Below are 23,326 nucleotides of genomic sequence, written 5' to 3' on the forward strand. Positions count from 1 at the left end.
GGCACGGCAGGCCCCAGCCCAAAGATGACGAGGCCTGGCCCATTACTACGGATTCGAAACCCAACGTTTAGCCAAAATCCATAAACCGGGCGGAATCCGACCGGATTCCTGGATTCTATTTAAATCACTTTAATTCCATTTGGACCATTTCTTTATTTTTTGTTTTCTCGTTTTCGTTTTCTCATACAAACCAAAACCGAAGTGAGCGAAGGAGCGGACAAGCGAACAAGAGGAGAGAGAGAGAGAGAGAGAGAGAGAGGGAGCAGAAAAAGGGGGCAAAAAGAAAAGAGGAAAAAACGATAAATCAAATTTTAGTTTAAAAGTTTGAAGAGAAAAACAGGTACAATGAGGAGCTCGGCCAAACATGTTTTTTTGTTGGTTTGTTGTTTTTTTCGTTTTTCTCTGGTGCAAAACCCTAGATTTTCGTTTACTCCTGGCTTCGCTCTACTTTGAGCCCTAGCTGGGGTTGGTCTTACATCCATGGTTTGGTTTCTAGGGTTTGGTTAGGGTTTCAATGGTGTGAGTTGCAGTGGAGCTCTGAAGCTTTGGGGATCCGTGAACGACAGAGAATGGCGTCCTCCGAGAAAGCGTTGGAAGAACAGCTCTTGGAGGCTGGGAATAGACTGCTCAAACCTCCCGCATCTGTCAGTGAGCTTCTTCAACTACTTGACGTAAGCCCTTGTTCGTTACTTGTCCCGTTTTCTTTTTTGTTTTGAAGGTTGGATCCCCTTGGAGGGCTGTGTTGCTTGGCGGATTTCTGTGTAGTATGTGCTGTTCTGTGCTTTTTTTTTTTTTATTTTTGCGATGGTCATGCTTTTTCAGTGTGACTTCTTTTTCTGGTAAATGATGTTTTAAATAGTGAGTGTGGGATTTATATTATTTTGTTTTCTTTCACTCTCAACTAAGTTTCAGTGGCAGATTCTCTTGTGAGCTAAGTTCAAGGTATGTGTTTTCGTAATATTTTATTTGATTTTTTTAAAAAACAGTGCAAGCAGAGACTTGTTACTGGGGTTTCCATCGTTAGGATATTACATCCCGATGCTTTTCGTTGTTGTGGAAGCATCTCAAAGAGTCATAGCTGTAAACGTGACCCTTTGTTTGATTTATACAAAATAATTTTGATTTGCTTATGAAGTTTTCATTATGGCGTCTGAACCTGATTTGGCATAATACATCGAACCGGTGCCAAGATTTACACATGAGAAAACCAACATAGAGGACATATCATTGAGATTTCAACCCATTTCCCAATTCAATTCACATGCGTGATGTGTGGTCTCCACTCCCTGCAGTGAAATAGCATGCTAGCTACCTTAAATTCCACTTTCCAGCTGATATATATTTCTAAAACCAAACTAGTTGAGCATCAGAAAAAGCAGAAAAACTTCATTGCTCATTGTATGTTGAAATTACTCTCTTGACAAGATACTTGTACGTTCACATGCATATGCTAATTGAGTATAATGTCATTTACTCCCATATAGGATGGAGCTCATAGAAAATCAATGGTTCACCCTCTATTCTTACTACTATTGAATTCAACTTTGTAGGCAGTGACATTTCCTTGGTAATCATAGAGTCTCCTATTTGACTCAGGCAGTGGGTGGGATCATTGAAAGAACATTGTTTCTTGGGCATCTGTTTTGGGGGAAATTTGATGCCCTTCAGTTCTTTAAGTTTTGTAATGGGTGGGGAACTATCACTTTTGATTACGGTGGAGATAGATTGTATATACGAGCTAATCTCATCTCTGTTTTTTTGTAAATGACCAATCTGCTCATATCTTTTTTATGAATAAAATTTTACATCAGTTATCCAAAAAATTATTGATCTTTCGATCACTTGCAGTATTGTGCTTCTGATTGTTTCTTTCCTCTTATAGTAGGACCTGTTACTGACAGGACACTAGGTCATAGTTCAGTCAGTTCAAATTTGCACTAGTTAGAGAAGTATAATTATGTTCATTGCATTTGTATTCATGATATTTGCTAATTGGGATTAATCTTATATATAATTAGAGGTTCCTAACACTGTAGTTGCTGGTTTGGGGTGAGTGAATTTTGTTCTTTTTTTGGGTTGGAGGTTAAGCCTGGGTGGTCTGTTACGTCTGTAAGGTTGGGTCTCTAGATGGAGAGTTGGGTGTCAAGTGTTGGGTTGGTTTGTTTGTTCAATTTGGTTTTTTGGGATGGGAGCAAGGCGGTATCTTTTTTTTTGAGTTTTATTTATTATTTTTTTTCAAAACCAGTTCAGAGGGGTCGGTTTAAGGCCCGGCTACCCTCTGAACCATCAACCATGGTCTGACCCGATACAACCCCTGGAGGGGCGTATCGGGAAGCCATCGTCATGATATGTATCGGCCGATACATGTCGATACTTTGAAAATTGGATGGGATTGGTGTGAGTGAGGTTTGTTAGGGCGAGGTTTGTTTTTGTTTTGTTTGTGGTGATTTCTCATCACCGTTAGTATTTCTTTCTTTCTTTTCTCTTAATAAAATTTTTTCTTTATTTATCTTCATAAAAGAAGACTTATTACTCATTTATTGGGGATCAAATACATTCATTTGGAATGATATTTCTGAAGGCTTTAAACTTTAAAGCCTGAGCATTGAACATTCTCTTAGATTATTCCTGTTTAAGATACCTGGTTAGCTGTTCTCAGGTAAATTGGACCTCATTAAGTGTTGAAGAGTATGGTGAAAGATGCATGGGTGTTTGCTTAATTCATTCCAAAATAAACAAATAAACAAGTAGATAAAATAAAAAAAAGAACACTCTATGAAAATTGCCTTTCTTCTCAATATGGGAAGCCCAGTGCACGATGCTCCTGCCAATGTGTGGTCTTGGGAGGGACAGATACATGCACCATTTTGGAAAAACTTTCTGTTTGTCCAGCTTTCCAACACTGACTTGCAATTTCAACATTTAGCAATCTGCAACTAGCTGTTAATTAACTTTCCTGTTCCCGGAGTTGTGTAGATATTAGAAAAAATTGGTAGATATCTGCAAGTAGTTGTTAATTAATTTTCCCACTTTACATAACGGCTATGAATATTATCTCATATTAGAAAAAATATGGGTTATATTTTCTACCTTTCTTCCCCTTTCTTCTTTTTTGTATGCATGATTTGTTGCCACTTTTTGGTTTTTCTCTCTTCTTAAGATACCTTGGATATGTTCAAATGTTTTTCTCCTTGATTTTGTGTTCTTGATAAGTTTTTATTACCTGTGAATGGCTAAAGAAAATTGGACTATTGGAGGGTTTATTGTAAATTGATGAATCTATTTTACCTATTTTTGCTGTTAAACTTTTTATCTTCATCGTGAATGCATAACTTGCTTCTTTAGTAAATTTGTTGACTTTTCATGGCTAACCTTGCTAACCACTATGTATTCTTTTGATCGAATATTAGAAATGAATTCTATTATAATTGTTTAGAATCTTCTGTTGATCAATATATCTTATCTCTTCAAAAAAGTTTACTTTACCTTCTTAAAATATATATTATCTTATCTCTTCATCTAATTGCTAAATTGTGCACTTGTTAGCAAGTTGAGAATTATTTATCGAGGGTGGAGCAATCACCATCAAAATCAATGCAAACTGCACTTTGCCCCTCAATGAAGGCACTGATTGCTAATGAGCTTCTGAGGCATTCGGATATGGATGTAAAAGTTGCAGTAGCATCTTGTATAAGTGAGATCACAAGAATAACAGCTCCAGATGCCCCCTACGATGATGAACAAATGAAGGTAATTGAAATATCTTAATGTTTCTATTTTGGTTTTATCTATATGTCCAATTTTTTGAAGGTGTTCCATTGTGGCTACAGTTTCTGTAAGTTTGGGTGTGTGTACTTTTTGCATTCCATTTGGTTATTTTTAAGTAACTTTTATACTCATTTCTTTTACATGCAGGAAATCTTTCAACTGATTGTTGCAGCCTTTGAGAAACTGTTTGATATGTCTGGTCAATCATATGCAAAGAGGGTTTCAATTCTTGAGACTGTTGCAAAGGTTCGGTCATGTGTTGTGATGCTGGACCTTGAATGTGATGCTTTGATTATTGAGATGTTCCAGCATTTCTTGAGGGCTATTAGGTGAGAATGCGGTGTTGTATCTTCTTTTTGATCTCTTTGGAAAGAAACATTTGTCTTGAATGCTCTTGTCTTTGTTGCCTCATCCTTGTAGAGATTTATTGTTCTTGGTTTTTGTTTTTGTCTTTTTACAGTATATTTTAGTGGTAACTTATCTGTTTAGTGAAAACTCCACAAATCCTGCTTTATTGCCATTGAAATACACGAGAAACTTAAGGCACCTATAGATCTGGTATTCTGGTTCTTGGGTATAGCTGATTGTGTTCTTATTCATAGTCATGGAATGGACATAGCAAAGGTTGGAGTTCGTACTTTTACAGTTTTATTTAATTGCTATTTATGCCTTGTTTTATATTCAACAAAGATAATCATGTTGGTTTAAGTTCTCATATTGATTGCAATTGTTTGTTCATGTCACGAGAATCACGTGACACATGAAGATAAGTAATAACTTCCCATGTTGCCATACTGCTTGTTTGATATACAAGAGTTCAAAGGCATCTTGCAGAATGTATATTTGGATTAGAGCTTAAAGTAGTGAACAATGCTATGGATACAACTGCTGATAAAAAAATGCTATGGATACAGTCTCTTTCTTTTGTGCTGGGTATGACATCATATCTTACACATCTGGAACATTGCTAGGGGCTCAAAGATGGGAGGACTAAACTGGGCTGGCACGTTGTTCCATATATATGATGCACTTTTATCTGGTAGAAGAAAAACATAATTTTGTACTATTAGCATTACTCTTTGTTAGTTGAAACCAGCTGATTGCTTAAATGCTATTACAGTTGCAACTGTATAATGGTATTTTGGCATGCAAAAAAAAGCTTGATAACACATGCCAGACAGATCTACTAAATGATGATAATGGCCATAGTTCTCAAGGTGCCAAAGGGGCATCTTGTTGAATAGTCACTTGGGTGTCAACCTTGGTGATGGATTTGTGAGTTAAATCCATGAATCTTAAGATAATTCCCTAGTTTCCATAGAAGCCACCAGGGTACTGATCATCTTTCACTAGTAATAATTATCTATAATCATCATAAAAAATTTAGACTTAATATTAAAACATAGAAAATTAACATATTCATGGGAAGAAAAACAGTGTCCTAGGAAAGTTTAAGTTACTCCTTGCTTATTGGTCGAGGATTTGAAGTTTTTGAAGGTTCAAAACCACATTATTCATCAAAAAAAGTTTCAAGACAACATACACCAACATGTCTGTTGATTGAACCTTGAAAAATAATAAATTAATAGTATTTTAACTCACAAACTGAATAATTTAGTTTAACATGGTCTGCTTTATTATTATAATTTCAAAAAAGTTAGAATACAAGTGTATACAATATCACCATGTACAAAATAGCTAGACAATTAAGCGAAATGACCCTCCATGGTCACCATGTCGCCTAGGCGTTGCTTTGATAACTATGTAATGGTATTAACAATGATCATTGTTTTCTTGTAACATGAACTGTTATCCCTGAACAATGTCTTCAAGTTGTTACTTTCTGTAGTAGAGTGATGATTTTTGGTGGTCCTGCCTATGTTGCGATATCCATGTAAAATGGCTTTGTTATATGTCTAAATTTTGTGATTCATTTCCCAGTCCAGAGTCTAATAAATGTGAAAACAAGGATTTGCATTAAGAATTTATGTTCTTTCTCTCGTGGAAGTCTACAATGATATATAGTGTTGAATTTGATACAATAAATTTGTACATCCATACCACAATGTCTCCCAGGATTTTCAGTTATGGTCATAATAACAAGGCCTTGTGAGGTTTTCAGCAATTGACTTGTTGGATAAAATTTGCTTTGTTGTTGTTGGTTTCTGCCCATTTGATGAACAACTCTGAATAAGTAGCCTATTGAGGGTGGGATGGGACAATAGAATAGCATTACCCATAACAATGCAAGGCAATAGCAAGACATTGCCATCATTGATCCAAAGAAAAGGGAGGGATTGCAATATAGGGTGGGAAAAAGTCAGTCCATTAATGAGCTTTGGGTGCCTAATCATTGCCCTTGTAGTGATAAACTGAAGGAGATTTAATGTACATTGTTTGATCATGTGCAGAAAAGAATCTCTACTATGCAGTTTGAAAACTTTTCAAACAAAGGCAGCGAAAGGGCATGCAATGAAATACTGGTGGAACAAAGAAATAACACTTATATTTTCTGATACCCAGATACCTGTGCAAAGATACTGTTTTGTGTTTGGATACTCCAACTTCTGGTGTAAATCTGCATCCTACTCCTTGTCCACTGGTAACCTTGCTGTGTTTGCATCAAATAGCTTATGAGGACAGCCTCTAGTCCTCCATTACTAGATTGAAAAAAAAAAACTAATTATGATGATTTTAGTGCAATATTTCCTGTGGACAATGCTAAAAAACTGGAATAGAAAAAAACCAGAAAAATCTCTTAAAAATGCCAAGAAAACTGCAATACACATACCGCATTCCATATGGGCATTTGGTAGTAGTCTTGACAAAAAGTACAAACAGTATTTAACGATATCTTCTATCTGATCCCCAAAAAACCCACCTTCCAAGTTGATCGTAGCGATTTACTGTATATACAGCAAAAATTCACGAGTACCAATGGGGATCTCATTTGGTGTTTCCTGGGGTAATGATAATAAAGACTAATTATTAAGCTGGTTTTGTGAGCCCATGCCTTGTTGGAATATCATACCAATCATGATGCTAGTGTGGTTATTTTAGTAGCATCCAGTCTCTTTGGGCCTGCAAAATTCCCCATCTGGCCCTACATCATAGTTTTCAAGGTGCCAAGGTAAAGCTAGGTGACAGGGGGTGTTCCTTGTTTAGTCGCCTAGACAATGGAATTTTGTACATAGAAGAATTCTAGGGTAATTCCCTTGGTTCAATAGCCCGCAACCATTTTTCATTGATAATTATCTATATTCATAAAAAAGTATAAGCTTCATATAAAAACATAGAAATCACATATTTATGAGAAGAAAAGGAAGAAAAGAAAATTATTCATCAAAAAAGGAAGAAAAGAAAATTCAGAAAATATAGGGTCTGAGCTCCCATTTTATGGATAGAGGCTCTTCCTTGCTTATTGGTTTAGGTTTTGAAGACTGAAGGCTTTGTGGGTTCTAGGCAGTGTACAACATGTGTGTTGATTGAACCTTAACAATTAAGAAAAACTAATATATAAACCCATAAAATGAATATTTTAGTTTAACAATATCTATGCAATTATTATAATATCAAAAAACAAAGAATAGTAAAGTTTTTCATAGCGACATGTACAAAATAGGTAGTCGATTAAGTGAGGCGACCATCCATGAGTGTCTTGTTGCCTAGTTGTGGTTAATGATATAAAGCTGATTAGCATTTACTCTTTTTTTTTTTTTTTTTACTGGAGGATGCATAGCAGTTACTTGAGTTCTTGACTTTTAATGTGTGTTATCAATGACACCATGTTATTAGGTCATAGGTCTCAGATGATTATTAGCTAGTTGATATTTTCTCGGATTTCACTTGCCCTACAAAATCCTGGCTGTTGTGCTTTGTTTTTTGGTTTCTACTGAACTGCCTTCACCTGTTCCCTCTCTCCACTGCGAAAGAAAAAAAGATATTTTTTGATGAAATGAATCAATTGTTTTGGGCCTAGCTGTAAGATGAAACATATAAGGAGTGAGGTGTGATCTATACTCCAAAGGACATATTAAAAATTGTACATACATATTTTTACTGTTTATAATTAATAAAATCTTCTGTTACTTAAAAAAATGTTTCATACATAGCTGCCAGGAGCTGTTGGGCAGTGGGCAGGATGTGGATATTCTTCCTATTTGTTTGTATTACTGATGATGTGAGGAATTTTTTGAGCTATATCCAGATGTATATATCGAGTTTATGAGTTAGCTGCACTGTAGGTGCTTTTCATTATATTTATTTTCTCATATCTGTTTATTCATGGAAAGAATGGTATTGTCCTACTGTCAGAGAGGATCACCCGGAAAATGTAGTTTCCTCCATGGAGACAATTATGACCCTTGTATTAGAGGAAAGTGAAGATATCTCACCAGAGCTTCTCTCCCCTCTCTTGGCTAGTGTGAAGAAGGAAAATCAGGTATGTCTATTTTCTACATAACTTTGTGCTTTGTTTTTGTCTTTATATTTTTTCTTCTGCTTGTTGTATATGTCTTATTGTTCATAGTTGCATACTCTTTTTTTTTCCAGGATGTTTTGCCTATTGCACGGAAGTTGGGTGAAAAAGTAATTGAAAACTGTGCTGCTAAGCTCAAACCCTACATGATGCAAGCAGTTCAATCCACGGGCAATTCTTTGAATGATTACTATAAAATCGTCTCCAGTATATGCCAAGAAACATCTGATACTGTGGAACATAATGATGCCAATACTTATGTTGAACATTTAGTAAGCCTCTGACTTCATTCTGGATAGCTGTATCCACATGATTGGTGTTGTTAGAACCATTATATTCTGTTTTCCAATCAATTCTCTTTATGTTATGCCCTAGCTGTTTTAAACCAGTCTTTTAAAAACCAACCTGGAGGCTGAACCATTTTCCCCTCTGGGTTGTGGGTCTGTGGTTCAACCGTTTGGGTCGAACAGCGCACACCATCATATATATATATTTACAATGTAATCATTGTATAATTTTCATAATTATGTAATCATAATCATATACATATATTCAGATTTATGTAATCAATGTAAAATCATAATCATACACATTTTCATAATTATGTAATCAATGTAATCATTGCATATTATAGGCCAGCCTTGTGCACATAGCTCCCACCAATGTGGGGTCTGGGGAGGGACAGATGTATGCAGCCATATCCCTACACGTACAGATAGGCTGTTTCCAAGATTTGAACCCTGGTCACCCAGGCCAGAATGGCGTAACCCAACCATTGCACCAGAGCCCACCCTCATGTTCTGCATATTATATATATATATATATTTTATTTGTGGATTAAATTTTATACTAAAAATTAAGATTTGAGGGCACAGAAGGGGTCTTTTGGAAAAAAATAGTGGGTGAAGGTGCCTTTGGCTCCTTGCAACGCATAGATTGCAAAAAGTTACCCTACATAAAAAGATCACACTAATCCAACCATTTAGTGGAAAGCTCTGGCCTCCAGAAATCTTCTTATGAATTGCAATTTGCATGACCCACTGACCAGGTCTAGCGGGCCAAAGGTTCAACTGCCTGCATTGATGTTTTGACCAAGTCAATGGCGTTTGAACAATTTCTGGATTTGGGGTTAACCCAGACTGGCATTGGCATTGGGTGATGGGTTAAATGGTTTGACCATCTGCGTTAACAATGAGTTGAAAACACTACTTTGTACTCATTACATATACATGGGATGCTGACAGTCTTTTATTCATTAGCTTTATTCGGCACCACACCCCCTATTTCAAATGTTCTTTTGAGTGCCTTGTTGGAAGTAATTCGGGATTAACTCAGCATTGACACTGGGTGATGATTCAAATGGTTTGATCCCTTGGGTCAACAGCAGTTTGAAAACATGACTTAGGACTTGAGCTCAGTACATACATATGGAATGTTGACAGCTCGTTTACTTATCAGCTTTATTTAGCACCATGTCCCTATTTTGAATGTTCTCTTGAATGCCTTGTTACCGGAAGGTAATCTTCTTTGGTGAGAATAGGTGCATCTACATTATATAAATTTGCCTATATGTGCATCTACATTATATAAATTTGCCTATATGTGCATCTACATTGAATAAATTTTCTGGATGTGGACCTTGTCCAATCAAGGGGTCTTTAACCCATTAGGATCTCCTTTACAAGGTGATAAAACATCAAAACAAAAAAAAGAAGAAGAATTAAAGCAAATCCCAATAATTACTTTAAACTAGATTACTTCAATGGATTGGAGAATTATATTTTTGTGAGCCAAGTTGGAGCTTGAGTTCTTTAGAACCTTTTAAACCTTGCAGGGCATGATATAGTGTTCATTAAATGGGCTATTGTACTAGTGGAACAATGACTGGAATTGCTTGCTTTACCAAAACTTATAGCAAGCTAAAGTGCTTTTCTGGTCCTTTCACTATCTTTAAATGAGTGGAGTTTTTAATTTATTCTTAAATTATGCTAAGTACTTTTGGTTTTCACTTTAGCTTTGAAAAGCTTAATGGTAATAAAAACTGTATTGGAAAAGACCACCTTGGACTATTAGAATTTATGTTCTTAAAATTTGTCTGCTTACCAAATAAAGCTTTAATTTTGTACTCTTAAAATTCTGAAGGGATATTTGGCATTGGATAGGAGTTGCACAGCTTAACTATTAGCATTTAACTTATGTTTTAATATAATCAATTGATGCTCAAATTCTTCTATGGCATCAAAGATATCATTAAGTGACCTATGTCTATTGCAAAGACTACTTGAAGTGAGCAATGATGGTATCACCCTGTCTTTTCCACTCTGCTAAGAATTGAATTCCGTGTAAAATACTTGATGCATTGAATTGAGGCTGAAGTATATTACTTCTCTATTCATAGGTTTTGTAGTAAATTAAAGTACAACTTGTACTTACTTGAGGGGGGATCCAAAATATGTGTGTTCTACATTCATATGTTCTGTATTATATATACATATGAAGTAGAAATAGGCAACTGCATTTGTTTGAGGGTCTGTTCGATAATGGCTAAACTGAATTACTTATTCCTTTGTCTTTCGGTAGATGAATTAGTTATATAATAAAATATTTGTGGGCATAACAATCAAACCCAACTTCAGCTAAAAGATAAAGCATTATTTAGTTCAGTCACTTCAGCTATTGCCTGGAATCAAAGAGCCTCGTCTAACCCAATTCACCACTTTGCCTTACTTTTCTTGTATGATGTGAATTTGTTTCCTTCCATATGGTCCAACTGATGGCAAATCACATGATGTTTTGGCCAAATTTTAGGATTGTCCAAGTAGTAATCAGGTCATCAAAGCTCCGCAACACCACCAAGAAATGTTAGTGTTTTCAACCTGTTGTTGACCCAGCTAGTTGAACCGTTTGAACCGTCACTTGGGCCTGGCCAAGATTCTGGGTCCAGTTCTAGTAAAACCCGAAAATTGGTAAAAAACCGTTGACCTGATAAAAAAGTGTCTGACCTGGGTGGTTGGACCGTTGACCCATTCGACCTGGTGACTGGGTCACGGGTTGCATACTAAATGTGTATGCAAACTTCCGGAGGCCATAACTTTGTGCTCTGGTGCTGGTTGGGGTGGTCTTTTTTTTTTTATTTTGGTTAGCATTTTGAGATTTATACGTCCCGAGGCATCATACTCGCCTTGTCCCACTAATTTGGCGAAAGACCTCCTTTTTGACCGCAAATCTCACTTTTTAATATTTTTTTACAAATTAAAATAAAAACTGAATTAAAAAACACAAAATAAATATAAAATAGTACATATTACATGTAGGGCATTGTTTATTGATAAATACATGTTTATACATATCTATAGGTCCTGTATATGCGTATATACATATATCTAATTATTACATATTGCTGATGTGGCATGGTATGACCTATTCGACCTTGACGGTTGAACTGGTGACCCACGACCTGGAGGCAAAAACAGTTTGGCCTCCGGGTTGTTTTTTAAAACATTGAGAAACATTATTAGTTTATTTTCTTAACTGAATTTAATATTAGATTTTGAAGTTGGTACTTTCCTTCAAATGGTAAGGGTAGAGTCAACTAGAACCCAAATCAAGAAAAGTATAGATATAAAGTATCCCTTGAGGAAATCTTAGTAATGAATCTGCAGATAATATCTTGATGAAGGGTTCCAATGTTTTCTCATTAGTAAGTTTAAAATCTTAGATGTTGACCTGCATGAGATGAGTAATAACTCCATATTGTTTGATGTTCAAATGTTGATATATGTACTCAATAATGTGTTATCACTACAGCAACCTGAATTTTGTTGCTTTTTGCCCTGTGGGATGGGGGGTGGGGTACTTCAATCACTAATCTTATCTTGTTAAGAACTTAAGCTTGATATGCATGTAGTGACTGGGGATCTTCTAGCTAAGTCCTCGTGTCCTAAATTTTCTACCTTCCTTAAATTGAACCTTTGAAGTAAAAAAGATTCTCATTCAAAGGGAAGTGGGCTGGATTTTGTTTTACTGCTTGTGCTACGTTTTCCTAGTAATACATTATTTAAGATCCGATAGGAATCAATAGTGTATGCACATTCCTCAAGTTCTGTGGTGTCAAGGGTGATTAAATGCTGGATGCAGCGGTGAACTGGTTGTGCTGTGTGGGAGTGGAAGTGTAAGGTTGGGGTTGTGACTCTTTACCTGGAGGTGCACCTAAATGTTTCAAATTCATTTATAGATTCATGACATATAAAAAATTGTAAGTAGCTTTTGCCCTTGTTTGTTTACCTGGTTGGGTTTTACCTTTTCCTAGATGTAGGATATTAATCCCTTGTATTAACAACCTTGGCTGCCAAGGGTATTAGTTTTTGTGTCGGTCATGGTTGTAATGAGCTAATGTTGGTGTTCCTAGTAGATTACCATGTCTGGCCTTGCATGAAAACTATGAGTAGTTATCCATAAAGACTGTATGAATAGTTTAAGGCTAGTATCTTTTAGTGAAGGTTCTATTAAAACTGGTAATTTTTGAAACTTGAGGCAAATTTGTACAACATGACTCCTCTTTATGGACAAAACGTTAACGTCAAGGATCAAAATATTGAATCTGAAAAACACATTGCAAGTTAGATAAGTTGTTTGCTTATTAATGTTATGATATGTAGTTTTTCTTGTATGCATGGTTTAAATGGTTCCTTACCCATTTTATTCACTTGATTCAGGCAGATGAGAACAAACTGGCTGGAAGGACTGCTTCAGATGAGCAACAGCAGGCAAGTAGAGACTTTTTTTTTTCTGTTTGTGTATTAACTGTCAATTCTTTTATGTTCTCAATGGGATTTCATTTATCAGGAAGAGTTACTTAAAAAGCTTGAATTTGCTATTTTTCAGGTGGCAAAGGAGCTTTCATTAGAAGCTGTTTGTCCCGGAGCAGTTAAATCTGCTTTGGACAAAGCTCCAAAATCTGTAACAAGCAATGGCACTGCTCAAGTTGTGAATAATGACTCAAACTTTGTGCCAAATTCTCCGAAAAAGAAGCTTGAGCGTTCTCGTCGTGCTTCTCAATCTAAAAGTACTGAAGCAGCAACCAAGGCTGAGGCTGATGGTGAGAAGGTAGTCAAATCAGAAACCAAGTCAGGTCAGGCTGGTAAAAAAACAAGGGGTCGGAAAGCTAATTCTTTGGTTGGTTCAGCAGAAGTTTCCAACAACTCTCGGATTAAAAGTGAGAAAGAAGCTGTGGAAATGCCAGACAGCAGAAAGAGTCGCAGCAAGGAAGCTGATAGTGCACCTTTAGAGGGTCTATCTACCAAGGATGCAGCTGTTTTGTCTGAGCAGGAAAAGGAGAATCAGACACAACTATCTTCTCCAACAGCCTCCCAGAATGAGGCTGCAAACAACACTTCACCTTCAAGTCAAACCCATCCTGATGGGACTCGTCCCAAAAGGACCCTTAGAGGACCAAAGAAGAAAGGGAGTGCAAGTCAAGATGCTGATCCAGGTTCACCTTCTGTTCCAAAGGAAGCTTTATCTAGTGATCATGCTGATGATAGAACTCCACCTTCAGCAACTGTGAACTCAAAAAAAGAGTCTGAGGGCACAAGTGATATTGAAGCAAAACCACATAGACGTTCCGGTAAAAAAGCACCTTCTGGCAATGCTAATGAGAGGAATTCAGCACCTGTGGATGACACAAAGAAGGAATCTACGTTTTCAAGCGATTCAGAAACAAAATTTCGGAAGAAGCCCAATAAGAGGGCTGATGAGAGGAATATACACGAGGATGGATCATCAGTGAAGGAGCAGGAGGGTAAGAAAAAGCGGGGAAGGGGTAAATCTGTTTCTGAGGATGATATAATTGAAGAACCCAGTAGCAAGGTACCATTTTCATTTATTTACCATTGCCTTCCTTTGGTTAGTTTTTACTTCCTCAGCATGAGTGTTCATTAATGGAGGAACATACCATTACTTGAGCCCTAGACCTATGATTAGTTTCCTGCAAGTGGATAACCGGTTGATGTATTGTGATTTTTTTCTTCAAGTAATTGAGTCTGGCAATCTTTTGTTGTTATGAATTTTACAGAAAATGGTTTCTTCACCAAAGACTGTCACCAAGTTTTCAAGTAAAGATCAAGCTCATTTGGAAGAAAAATCTAGGACAAAATCAAAGAGAAAGCGTACGCCAGGGAAGGAAGAGGTATGAGCTAAGGTGTTGAGATTTTTCTTTTTGTTCTGTTTGTGTGAATTTTTAACTGCAAATTGTTTGATTTGTTAATGTAGATAACACTGATGTGGGCCCCACAGCTGTGGTCCCACTCTGTCCGTAGGGCAGAATGTTCCTAGTCATCCTAGGGTTAGCTGCTGTTATTCTAGTTGTTATTTATTTTTCAGTTTTATATTATTGTGTTATGTAAATACCAAGGGCAGATGTGTCCTTTCTTGTAACTAGCATAACCTATAAATATTAAATAGAAGTGGCGGCGGCAGAATAATTAAGATTCTGTCATTCCTTTCAAAGTTTGTGTTCTACTGTTCTCTCTCTACTCTTTCTCCTCTTTCCTCTACACTTTCTCTTCTTTTCGAACCTGAAATTTCTTAGTGTTCAAGACTGATAGCAGTCTTGAACAACTACAGTTAATTTCACTTTTTTGGGAGTTGGGTAAGATTTCTATTTCCTCTGTCATTCTGGATGTGCACCATAAAGAGAACAATAAAAAAAGAATCTGCAGGCAACAACTTACTGGTTAAGCAGAGGTTTTAAATTACTTTGAACCTCTTGGTATTGGCAAAGATCAATAGTTCTATGTGTAACTGGTATACTAGTAACATCAGATAGAATTCTTAAAATTTTGGCCCAGCATGGGTGATAAATAGGATAAAGTCAAGACAAATAGATGAAGTATGTGAAAAGAAACTGGTACAATGGGAATGACCAAAAAGAAAAAGGTTAAGAAATGTAGAAATGATAAAAGAGCATAGGTTTTCTTTAAATGTGTAGATGTCTTGAATTTCCCATTTGAACATTGAAAAAGGAGTGCATTTGGTCCAAAGATGTTGGACTAGTGATTTAAAAGGTACACCTAGGTGTACAGGTGAGGCGCATTTTAAGGTAGGCGCCTCTTGCAGGTCCTAGGCGCAACACTTTCAAAAAACGCACGCCTGATGCACCTTAGACCAGGTGTGTGCCTTTTGAAAATTTTACGCTTCCCTCCCTGCTCGCTCATTGAAGCTTTGAGAATTCCCTACTTGCTAATGTTGTTCATTCATTCATCCTACTAAAATATCTTCTTAAAAAATCAATTAAAATTATAAAATCTTTATTTTTTTGTGTGAGAACTAAGAATTTAAGACCCTAAATGGACTTGTTTGGGCTTGCCTCGAGGGACATGGCACAAAGGCAGTTCGTTGAATCAGGAATGTAATATGTTTTACATCACATTAGTTACTTGCAGTAATGCAATTGAGGAAAACAAAGAGATTGTGGGCTTTACATGCTTGATATTTTTAATTTTAGATGTTATGTTTATGTATTTTAATTTTAAATAATAGGTTTTTTAAAACATTAATTTTTAAATTTAAGTTTATATTTCTTATTAATATTATGTTTAATATTTTTAATATTTTTTGCATTTTTTTGAATTGTCATTTTTTGATTTTTAACATTTTTTTTTGTATTTCTATGACTTTCTTCAAAAAGGTGCGTGCCTTGCCTTGCACCTTGTGCCTCGGGAGAAAATTGGCCCTTGCGCCTGTTTTGCACCTTGCGCTTTTAAAACACCTTGTTGGACCTGTTAGTGGAATTTTTTTAGTATAATTTCTCACATAACATAATTCACCCAATTAGACTAATAGCTGGGTTTTTTTTTTTTGTTATTTGGGTAAGCCCCATGCAGGAAATCAGATAGATGTTCCCTTAATTATATCTCTGCTAAGGGCAGAGAAAACCCTTTGATTCTGATTCAGAAGTACAAATGAATAGACTAAACTAAGTACCATTTTTCTATAGAATTTTCCTTTTGAAAATTCTGGTGTATATTTCCTCTTTGTTGAGAAAAATACCAGCAAATAAATAAACTTTTTATATACAACAAGTAAATAGGTATCAAAATAGTTATATTTCATCAATAAGGCTACAAATGGCCTTTAAATTATGGTTATGTGCATTATCATGGTGTGAGGAGCCATAATCAACCAAGTTTCATGAACAAGGTTGTAGATGGCTTTTCCCCCTCACACATAAGTTAATAGGTTGTGAGGACCATAATCAGCCAAGTCTCATGAACAAGGCTGTAGATGGTTGTCTCCCTCACATATGATTAAAATGAAACAAGGAGAAGAAGAAAACGGAAAATAATAACGACAAAGAATGAAAGTGTGAAAGGAGTATAAGGAAAGGCATAAGTCTAATAGAAGAAGTTGTAGGAGAATCATAATGAAGAAGTGGAGGAAGGAATACTGCAATCCCTACCTTCTTCTTTCTCCTCTTCTCCCTTTTCTTCCACGCCACAACCTTCTCCTCTTTGTCCTTTGGTTTGTCTCTTGTTGATGTAAATTCTATCAACTGAATAGAATTAGCCACATTAGCCCCTTCTCATCGTAGAAGAGGGGCTTATAGAGAGGAGGGAGGTGGTTAAGTAACTCCCCACTCTTCTCTTCTTAAGATGCCAAGTGTCCCCGCCACTTCAAGTGGTTAAAGGAGAGAAAATAAATTCTTCTGCCTAGGGTGCCAAGTGTCCCATTAAATGCATTACAAACAAGCCCAATTAACTTGGGGCCTGTTCACTAAACTAGACTGGGCCCTTTTCTTTACTAAACTGTTTCAGCCCACCAATAGAACTGACTGGGCTTATAAGAAAGCCCTTTTTCTTCTTTATTATTATTTTTTTAATCTGTGCCTAGGAGTATCTTAATAACCTGTTCCCAGTCCAGCAAACTTAAGGACTTAACAGGACCGGTGTTATTGCTAGTGTTATCTGTTTATGGCGCTGTTATTTTGTCTTGCACTTGTGCTACTGTATGGCGAGTCTCAATTTTCTCTACTTCTGCAAATACTTGAAGGGAAGGAAATGCTTGTATATTAGGGAAGGGGTTAAGTGGCTGATGCCAGCCTAAAAATATAGAATTCTTTTCATATATCTAATAAAATTTTGATAGTTATCAAAATGAAATGAATGAAGGAAAATTAGTACTGCTTTATCTCAATTTAGAGCCACTTCTTCATCTTTAGTTAAATACTACTGCTTTATCCTTTTAAATGGATTTTCCTCTCTTAACTTGGAGTTAAATTCCATGTCAGGCTTCTGAAACACCACATAATGTGAAGGGTCATGGTGAGGACTTGCATGGTGCCAGGATCAAGGTCTGGTGGCCAAGAGATCATACGTAAGTTCTGCAATTGTGTTTCCAACTTCCCGAGACATCCCTTTATGCAGTTGCATGTGCACTTGATTGTTATACATTGGACTATCCCTAATCCTAAAGATAATAATGAATTGAAATAAAGAAAGGCTAATTTAGTTAGTAAAAGTAATTATGCACCATGCATTTGATCATTTATGTACAAATAGAACTAAATGGTTCAATATAATTTTTCAGAAAAAGTTCAATATTCAGAAAAAAATAAAGATTCAGTGAATACCTCTTGTCAAGATATATTTATTGTTTGAAAACTATTATGCTTGGTCATGACGTTTGCCAAAAAGTTGCATATTTTGACAGCAATGACCTGGCAAGGAAATGATGGAAAATAAACTCTCTTAGTCTAGTAATTATGAATGTTAAAATTTATTAGATCATTTCACATGTGAAAAGAAAATACATAAAGAGTTTTAGAAAATGCAGATCTGTTAAACATAATGGTTGTGACCCTAGCTTTTAACAGGTTTCATGGGAGGGTAGTAGATTGATGATCTGATTCAATGGTTAATGTGTGGGTCAAACCTCCTTGAGATAATGTGTCTGTGTCTTAAGGGTGGATATCTCCTCTGCATGTGTTTTCTCTGTCTTTTTATTGTATTATATATTTTTTTGTTGCTTCTATTGTTATTTTTTTTTCTCTAATCAATTTCGTATGTCAGCCTTGTATTTATGGTTTTCTTTGATGGCGTTATGTAATGCAATACAAACTCTATCTAATTTCAAAGAGTTATTAAGGTTCCCATGTGCACATTATTCATGTATATTTAAATTATTTTGCTCTACAGGTTTTATAATGGTGTTATTGAGTCGTACGATCCTGTTAAAAGGAAACATAAGGTGAAATTATTGCTTATGCTACATGTCTATAAGACATTTTCCTCCTTGCCTTGCATTTTATGCTTATTACTTCTATGCAGGTTTTATATGATGATGGTGATACTGAGATATTGAATCTCAGTAAGGAGAGGTGGGAATTTATTGAAAATAATGAAGCGTCAGACAGGGTTGGTTTGACAACTAAATTCTGTATCTTGCCACATTTGTTGTGTCCAGTATATGGTTTTTATGCATGCTTTTTTTTATTTAATTTTTGTACAGGAGCAAACAACGAATCTTCCAAGTCCTGATGCTTCTGAAATGTAAGTATTTCTGATTGATAATATCCAATTTTATTTAGGTAGAAATGCTTAAAATTTATTGTTTTGAGTGTGAATTATGATGCAATTTTTAAAATTTTGAATTTCTTAATATGGATTAGACTATTAGTCCAATGGGCCATTGTTTTGCTCAGTGATAAAACCTAAGGCTGACAAATGTGAGAAAGTGGGTTTGAGTCTGAGGGCAGCCACTCTGTGCAAAAAGTGCACTAGGTTGGGTCCTTATCCAGTGCATCCCTCCCAAGATCCTTTATAGGAAGGATCAACATTGGATGATGGTCATTTCATGTGGATTAGTCTTTGTGGATGTAATTTCTCGTTTGCAACAGGATGTGGCTGTAAATTATGAGTGCTGCTGCAAACGGGTGTTAAATTATCATCTATTTGATTACAATATTATACTCACTATTTTCTGGAACTTCATACTCTGATTCTTTCTTTTGTTCTGGACTAGATCTTCAAATATGAATAAAAATATTGTTCAACTATGTGAAATCTCCATGTGTGATAGTCTGAAGTTTCATGTTCTTACAGCCAGCAACTGTTGAATGTTTTTTCCCCTTTGTAGTGAAGTACGATTTTACGATTGAAGTAAGAAATTGGATCCTAAATGGTAATGATGTTACAAGGAAAGAGGCACAGGAATCAGAATCTGACATACTGAATTCTTACTTGGCAAGACAAAAAACAATTACTTGCAAACATGTCTGTTCTGGACCAGATTATTGTTTGCAATGCTGTTCATTTATGTCAAATAAGAGAGGATTGTTATATACAACTATCCCTTAAGAATCCAGTGATGGAATCTGATGGGCCCAACATGGGTACTTCATGCAATATTGTTAATTAATGGCATTTTCCCCTTCTGTAGGAGTAATAGGACCTAAACGATAGTTAAAAGCTTTATGGTTTTTCTAGTCAATTAATGCTTTGATTAGGATCTGTAGGTTTACTCTTGGAGTTCTACATCTTCTTGGTTCTTTGCCTCTGAATACAAGGTTATTCCATTTGTATGATTTAGGTTCCAAGCTTTTTATCACTATGCTGAGCATTCTTAATGGTTGATAGACATTTTTCTTCCAAGTTGTAGACCTAAAGCTTACCAGGCATTTGCAGACATGCTACTGTTATTTGTACTTCAAGTGTGTTCCAACTTGTGCTATATGTGTTGGGCCTGGACTGATTGGTGATTGCTTGGTAATGCCCAGTCAGGTTAAAATTATTAACTTTGGTATATTTGCTAGGTCATAGCCATTGTATTGGGGTTTATCAAAGAAAGAAAGAAAGACCAACTCCTCAGTTAGTGACTTTGTAGATTTTGTTAACCTCTGCTTAATATAAGATTCCAACAGATGGTGTTTGGACTTAAAACTCTATGTACGGATTAATATAAGTTTTTGTTAACCTCTGCCAAAGTCTATACATCTCATCGTAATCGCGGTTTACCTTGGCTGACATTTGATGGGATGCTTTTTAATGTGAACTTAAAACTCTATTTTGTTTCTTTATTTTGTTTGAATTGGTTGAACATCTAAATGTGTTTGCTCTATGTACTGATAAAAATGTATTTTCTCTAATTCTTGGACAAGTTTAAGGAATTTTCATGTTCTTTTCATTATGTCAGTTTTCTTCTTTTAGTTGAAAAACTGTATTTTGTTTTAACTCCTAGTTTGTTCTGATCTGTTGTCAGCCACCAGAAGAAGAAAGCAAAGACAAATTCTGAATCCTCAACCAAGCATGCAAATGCTGATTCTTCTGCGAAACGGTTAGTGGATGTTCTTATCTGAATTGATATTTGATAATAGTCTATGGATGTTGAAGGTTTTAAAAGTCGGAAAATTGGAATTCTAGGGGAGGTGGTACAACCAACAAATCGAAAAGTGAAACCCCAAAGTCCAGTGGTAAATCCAGGGACGATGGAAAGCCAAACAACAAAACCAAAGGTGCAACTCTTAAGACAGTTGGAAAGTCAAAGGGCGATGGTGGTGGAAAATCCAAGGAAGACGCTTCTAAATCCGGCAGCAAACTGAAAGATGAAACCCAAAAATCTATTGGCAAATCCAAGGATGATACACCCAAGACTGGCACCAAGACCAAGGTTGAGACACCAAAGACTAACACCAAGAACAAGGATGAGACGTCCAAGACTAGCAGCAAGATCAAGGATGAGACACCCAAGATCAGCAGTAAGTCCAAGGGTGAAGGACCTAAAACTGGCAGCAAATCCAGTGCTAATGGCACCTCCAGTAAAGGAAAATCTGGTTCGTCAAAGGTGCATGTGGAGTCAGCGAAGGGAAAATTGCCAGATTCAGCTAAGGGACAAGAAAGTGAGACAAAGAGTGGGAAGAAACGGGGAAGAAAGTTGAATGGCTGACGTGGACCCCCCTCTATTCTGATATTTACTGGGAGCATGAAACCTTTTTTATCGTGTTACCTGTGTTCCTCAGGTAAATATAATCCTTAATTACTCTATTTTCAGTCGGAGGAATGCATGGATCTGTTGCTGCAAGCGCTCCGCTGTACTTAATGGTGTGACCATGTGGTGGTACTTTGTCATGTTTGGCATTTCAACAGACGCTGTGGCTAGTGGTGTAGATTGGAGGTTTGGAGGGTTATATTGGTGGTGGAGAGGTCTTGCAACAGTCTCAGAGTTTCATGCTTTTAAATGGAAAAATCTTTTGTAGGGTTGCAGTATTGACCTAGGGCCCTTTTGTCAAATTTATTTTTGTTGATAGTGAAATAGTTTTATTAACTCTGATGCTGATGCTGAGATCTCTGCTTCCCAAGTTAAGAGAAATTATAGGTCTGTGCTGGCTTTCTGAATCTTCCTACTTGAAATATATTGTTTGGAACTACTATACGAAAATGTTCACACTAACAGTAGTCGAATGTGTTTTTTTTTTTAATGGTTTCGTAGAACATCCCCCATGTCTAGGGAACATATTGTGTCCTCTCGAGATGTGACCGTCAGATTTTACTTGTAGATTACCACAGTTTTGATTGAAACCTCGTCTGGATTTTAATTAGGTTTTATATATTTATAGGATGGAAGTGGGAAAAGTGTACTGTTTCTTCCGCTCTGGTCTAACTTCTATTTAATTCAAGTGACTATCATGATGCTTTCAGGAACCTCGAATTTCTGGAAAGCAAAGTTTGTTCTCCCAAATTAGCCCCCACACTGACAGTCCCAGCCTCTCGCTCCACTAAACTGTTGAACCCAATGAACAGAACCAGAAAATATGTAGAATTGGTCGTTTCTATTCGTTGTGGCTGAGTCCATGACCCAAACACAACACAGCCTTGAGCTAGCCATCCATTCCAGACTAATAAGAATATGGGTCTATATAGGGAATCAGCATATAAATGCGATTGTTTTCTATTCTGTATCATCAGGTACACAGCATGCTTTCAACAGACAGATCTCAGAGGGTGGTTTTCTTGCAACAACGATTAGCTCTGATGTCCAATGTATGATACTTAGGAAAGCCGATTGTCTATAGGCAGTAGCACTACATTTGGAGTTCATTTGTAATTTTGTATTTAGGAATTAGGGGCTGATTGAGAATGATGTTTCTTGTTGTCAAGGATTTTTAGACGGAAAGACCTGAAAAGGCGAAGGACTGCTTTTCTTTTGGAGATGGTCTGGGTGTACTGTGACCAGGTTGCTGCAGTGCCTACGCGGCGCTTATATCTTTAGTAGAGTGGGCCTATGGAACTTAGCTCCATGACAATATGGCAAACTGATTAAGGAGATAAAAAACAAGTGAACTTAAATATCTTTTGACGGAATCAAAGATTCTAAAGATTAAAGGCTTTTTTGTGAGCTGTGATTATCTCAAATGATGCAATCAAGGATAGCGAGTCTTAGTGAAGAGGTTTGTCAAGTCACCATCCCTACACTTTCTTTTAGTTACTACAGTTTGGGTTCTGCAAGAATCTTTCATTTCCACGTGGTTACTTGTTTTGGTCCCAAAAAGAACCACATGGAAAAATTCCAACCATATGTTCCCTCTCCCTAGCTACTTAGCTAGTAGCTTCTATTCATGGAATAAGTCTCAAGCCTCCGAAAAAATCTTACTACATGTTCACAGTGAGCTGTTAGGGGTGGATTCGAGTTGAGCAGAGTTGAATATCTAGTTATTTGAGCGTGGTTTGGAAACTTGAGCTCAAATTCAACTCGAGTCAAATGCTCATTAGTTTGAGTTCGACTGTGAGCCAAGCATTTTAGAAAATTATAAAAATAAAAATTTTACATATAATCATAAAAATATTTTTTTATTTGACAAAAAATTAAAATTTATAAAAACTAGTTATTATATATAAATAAAAACTGAGCCATATATATAAATTAAAATTTATAAAAACTGTGAGCCCAACTATGTATGTATGTATGTATGTATGTGTGTGTATGTATGTGTATGTATGTATGTATGTGTGTGTGTGTGTGTGTGTGTGTGTGTGTGGATGGGTGGGTGTGGGTGTGGGTGATTAGAAAATGAGTCTATATATATTGGGG

The 23,326-nt window shown here is 36.3% G+C and overlaps 1 protein-coding gene across 1 annotated transcript; it reads left to right on the top strand.

The window, feature by feature from the left end:
- The first annotated feature begins 146 nt into the window (after positions 1-146).
- Positions 147-21,668, top strand: LOC148869662 (sister chromatid cohesion protein PDS5 homolog C-like). Its single transcript, XM_088969192.1, has 15 exons — positions 147-340; positions 497-671; positions 3,547-3,750; positions 3,916-4,097; positions 8,083-8,209; positions 8,320-8,517; positions 12,961-13,011; positions 13,130-14,113; positions 14,319-14,432; positions 17,532-17,617; positions 18,439-18,490; positions 18,571-18,657; positions 18,752-18,792; positions 20,501-20,575; positions 20,662-21,668. The coding sequence occupies exons 2-15, from the start codon at positions 570-572 to the stop codon at positions 21,182-21,184; spliced, it is 2,826 nt and encodes a 941-aa protein (XP_088825318.1). The 5' UTR covers positions 147-340; positions 497-569; the 3' UTR covers positions 21,185-21,668.
- Positions 21,669-23,326: the final 1,658 nt, after the last annotated feature.

The sequence above is a fragment of the Nelumbo lutea genome, chromosome 2, assembly GCF_056320005.1.
Source record: "Nelumbo lutea isolate HS-2025 chromosome 2, American lotus-T2T, whole genome shotgun sequence".
NCBI classification, from domain to species: domain Eukaryota; kingdom Viridiplantae; phylum Streptophyta; class Magnoliopsida; order Proteales; family Nelumbonaceae; genus Nelumbo; species Nelumbo lutea.

What these genes read in the sequence shown, in the direction of transcription:
- LOC148869662 (XM_088969192.1), top strand. Translation starts at nt 570, where the DNA reads ATGGCGTCCTCCGAGAAAGCGTTGGAAGAACAGCTCTTGGAGGCTGGG. An exon ending in AGCTTCTTCAACTACTTGAC is followed by an intron (nt 672 to 3,546) that starts GTAAGCCCTTGT and finishes TGCACTTGTTAG; the next exon opens with CAAGTTGAGAATTATTTATC. An exon ending in GTACGCCAGGGAAGGAAGAG is followed by an intron (nt 14,433 to 17,531) that starts GTATGAGCTAAG and finishes ATTCCATGTCAG; the next exon opens with GCTTCTGAAACACCACATAA.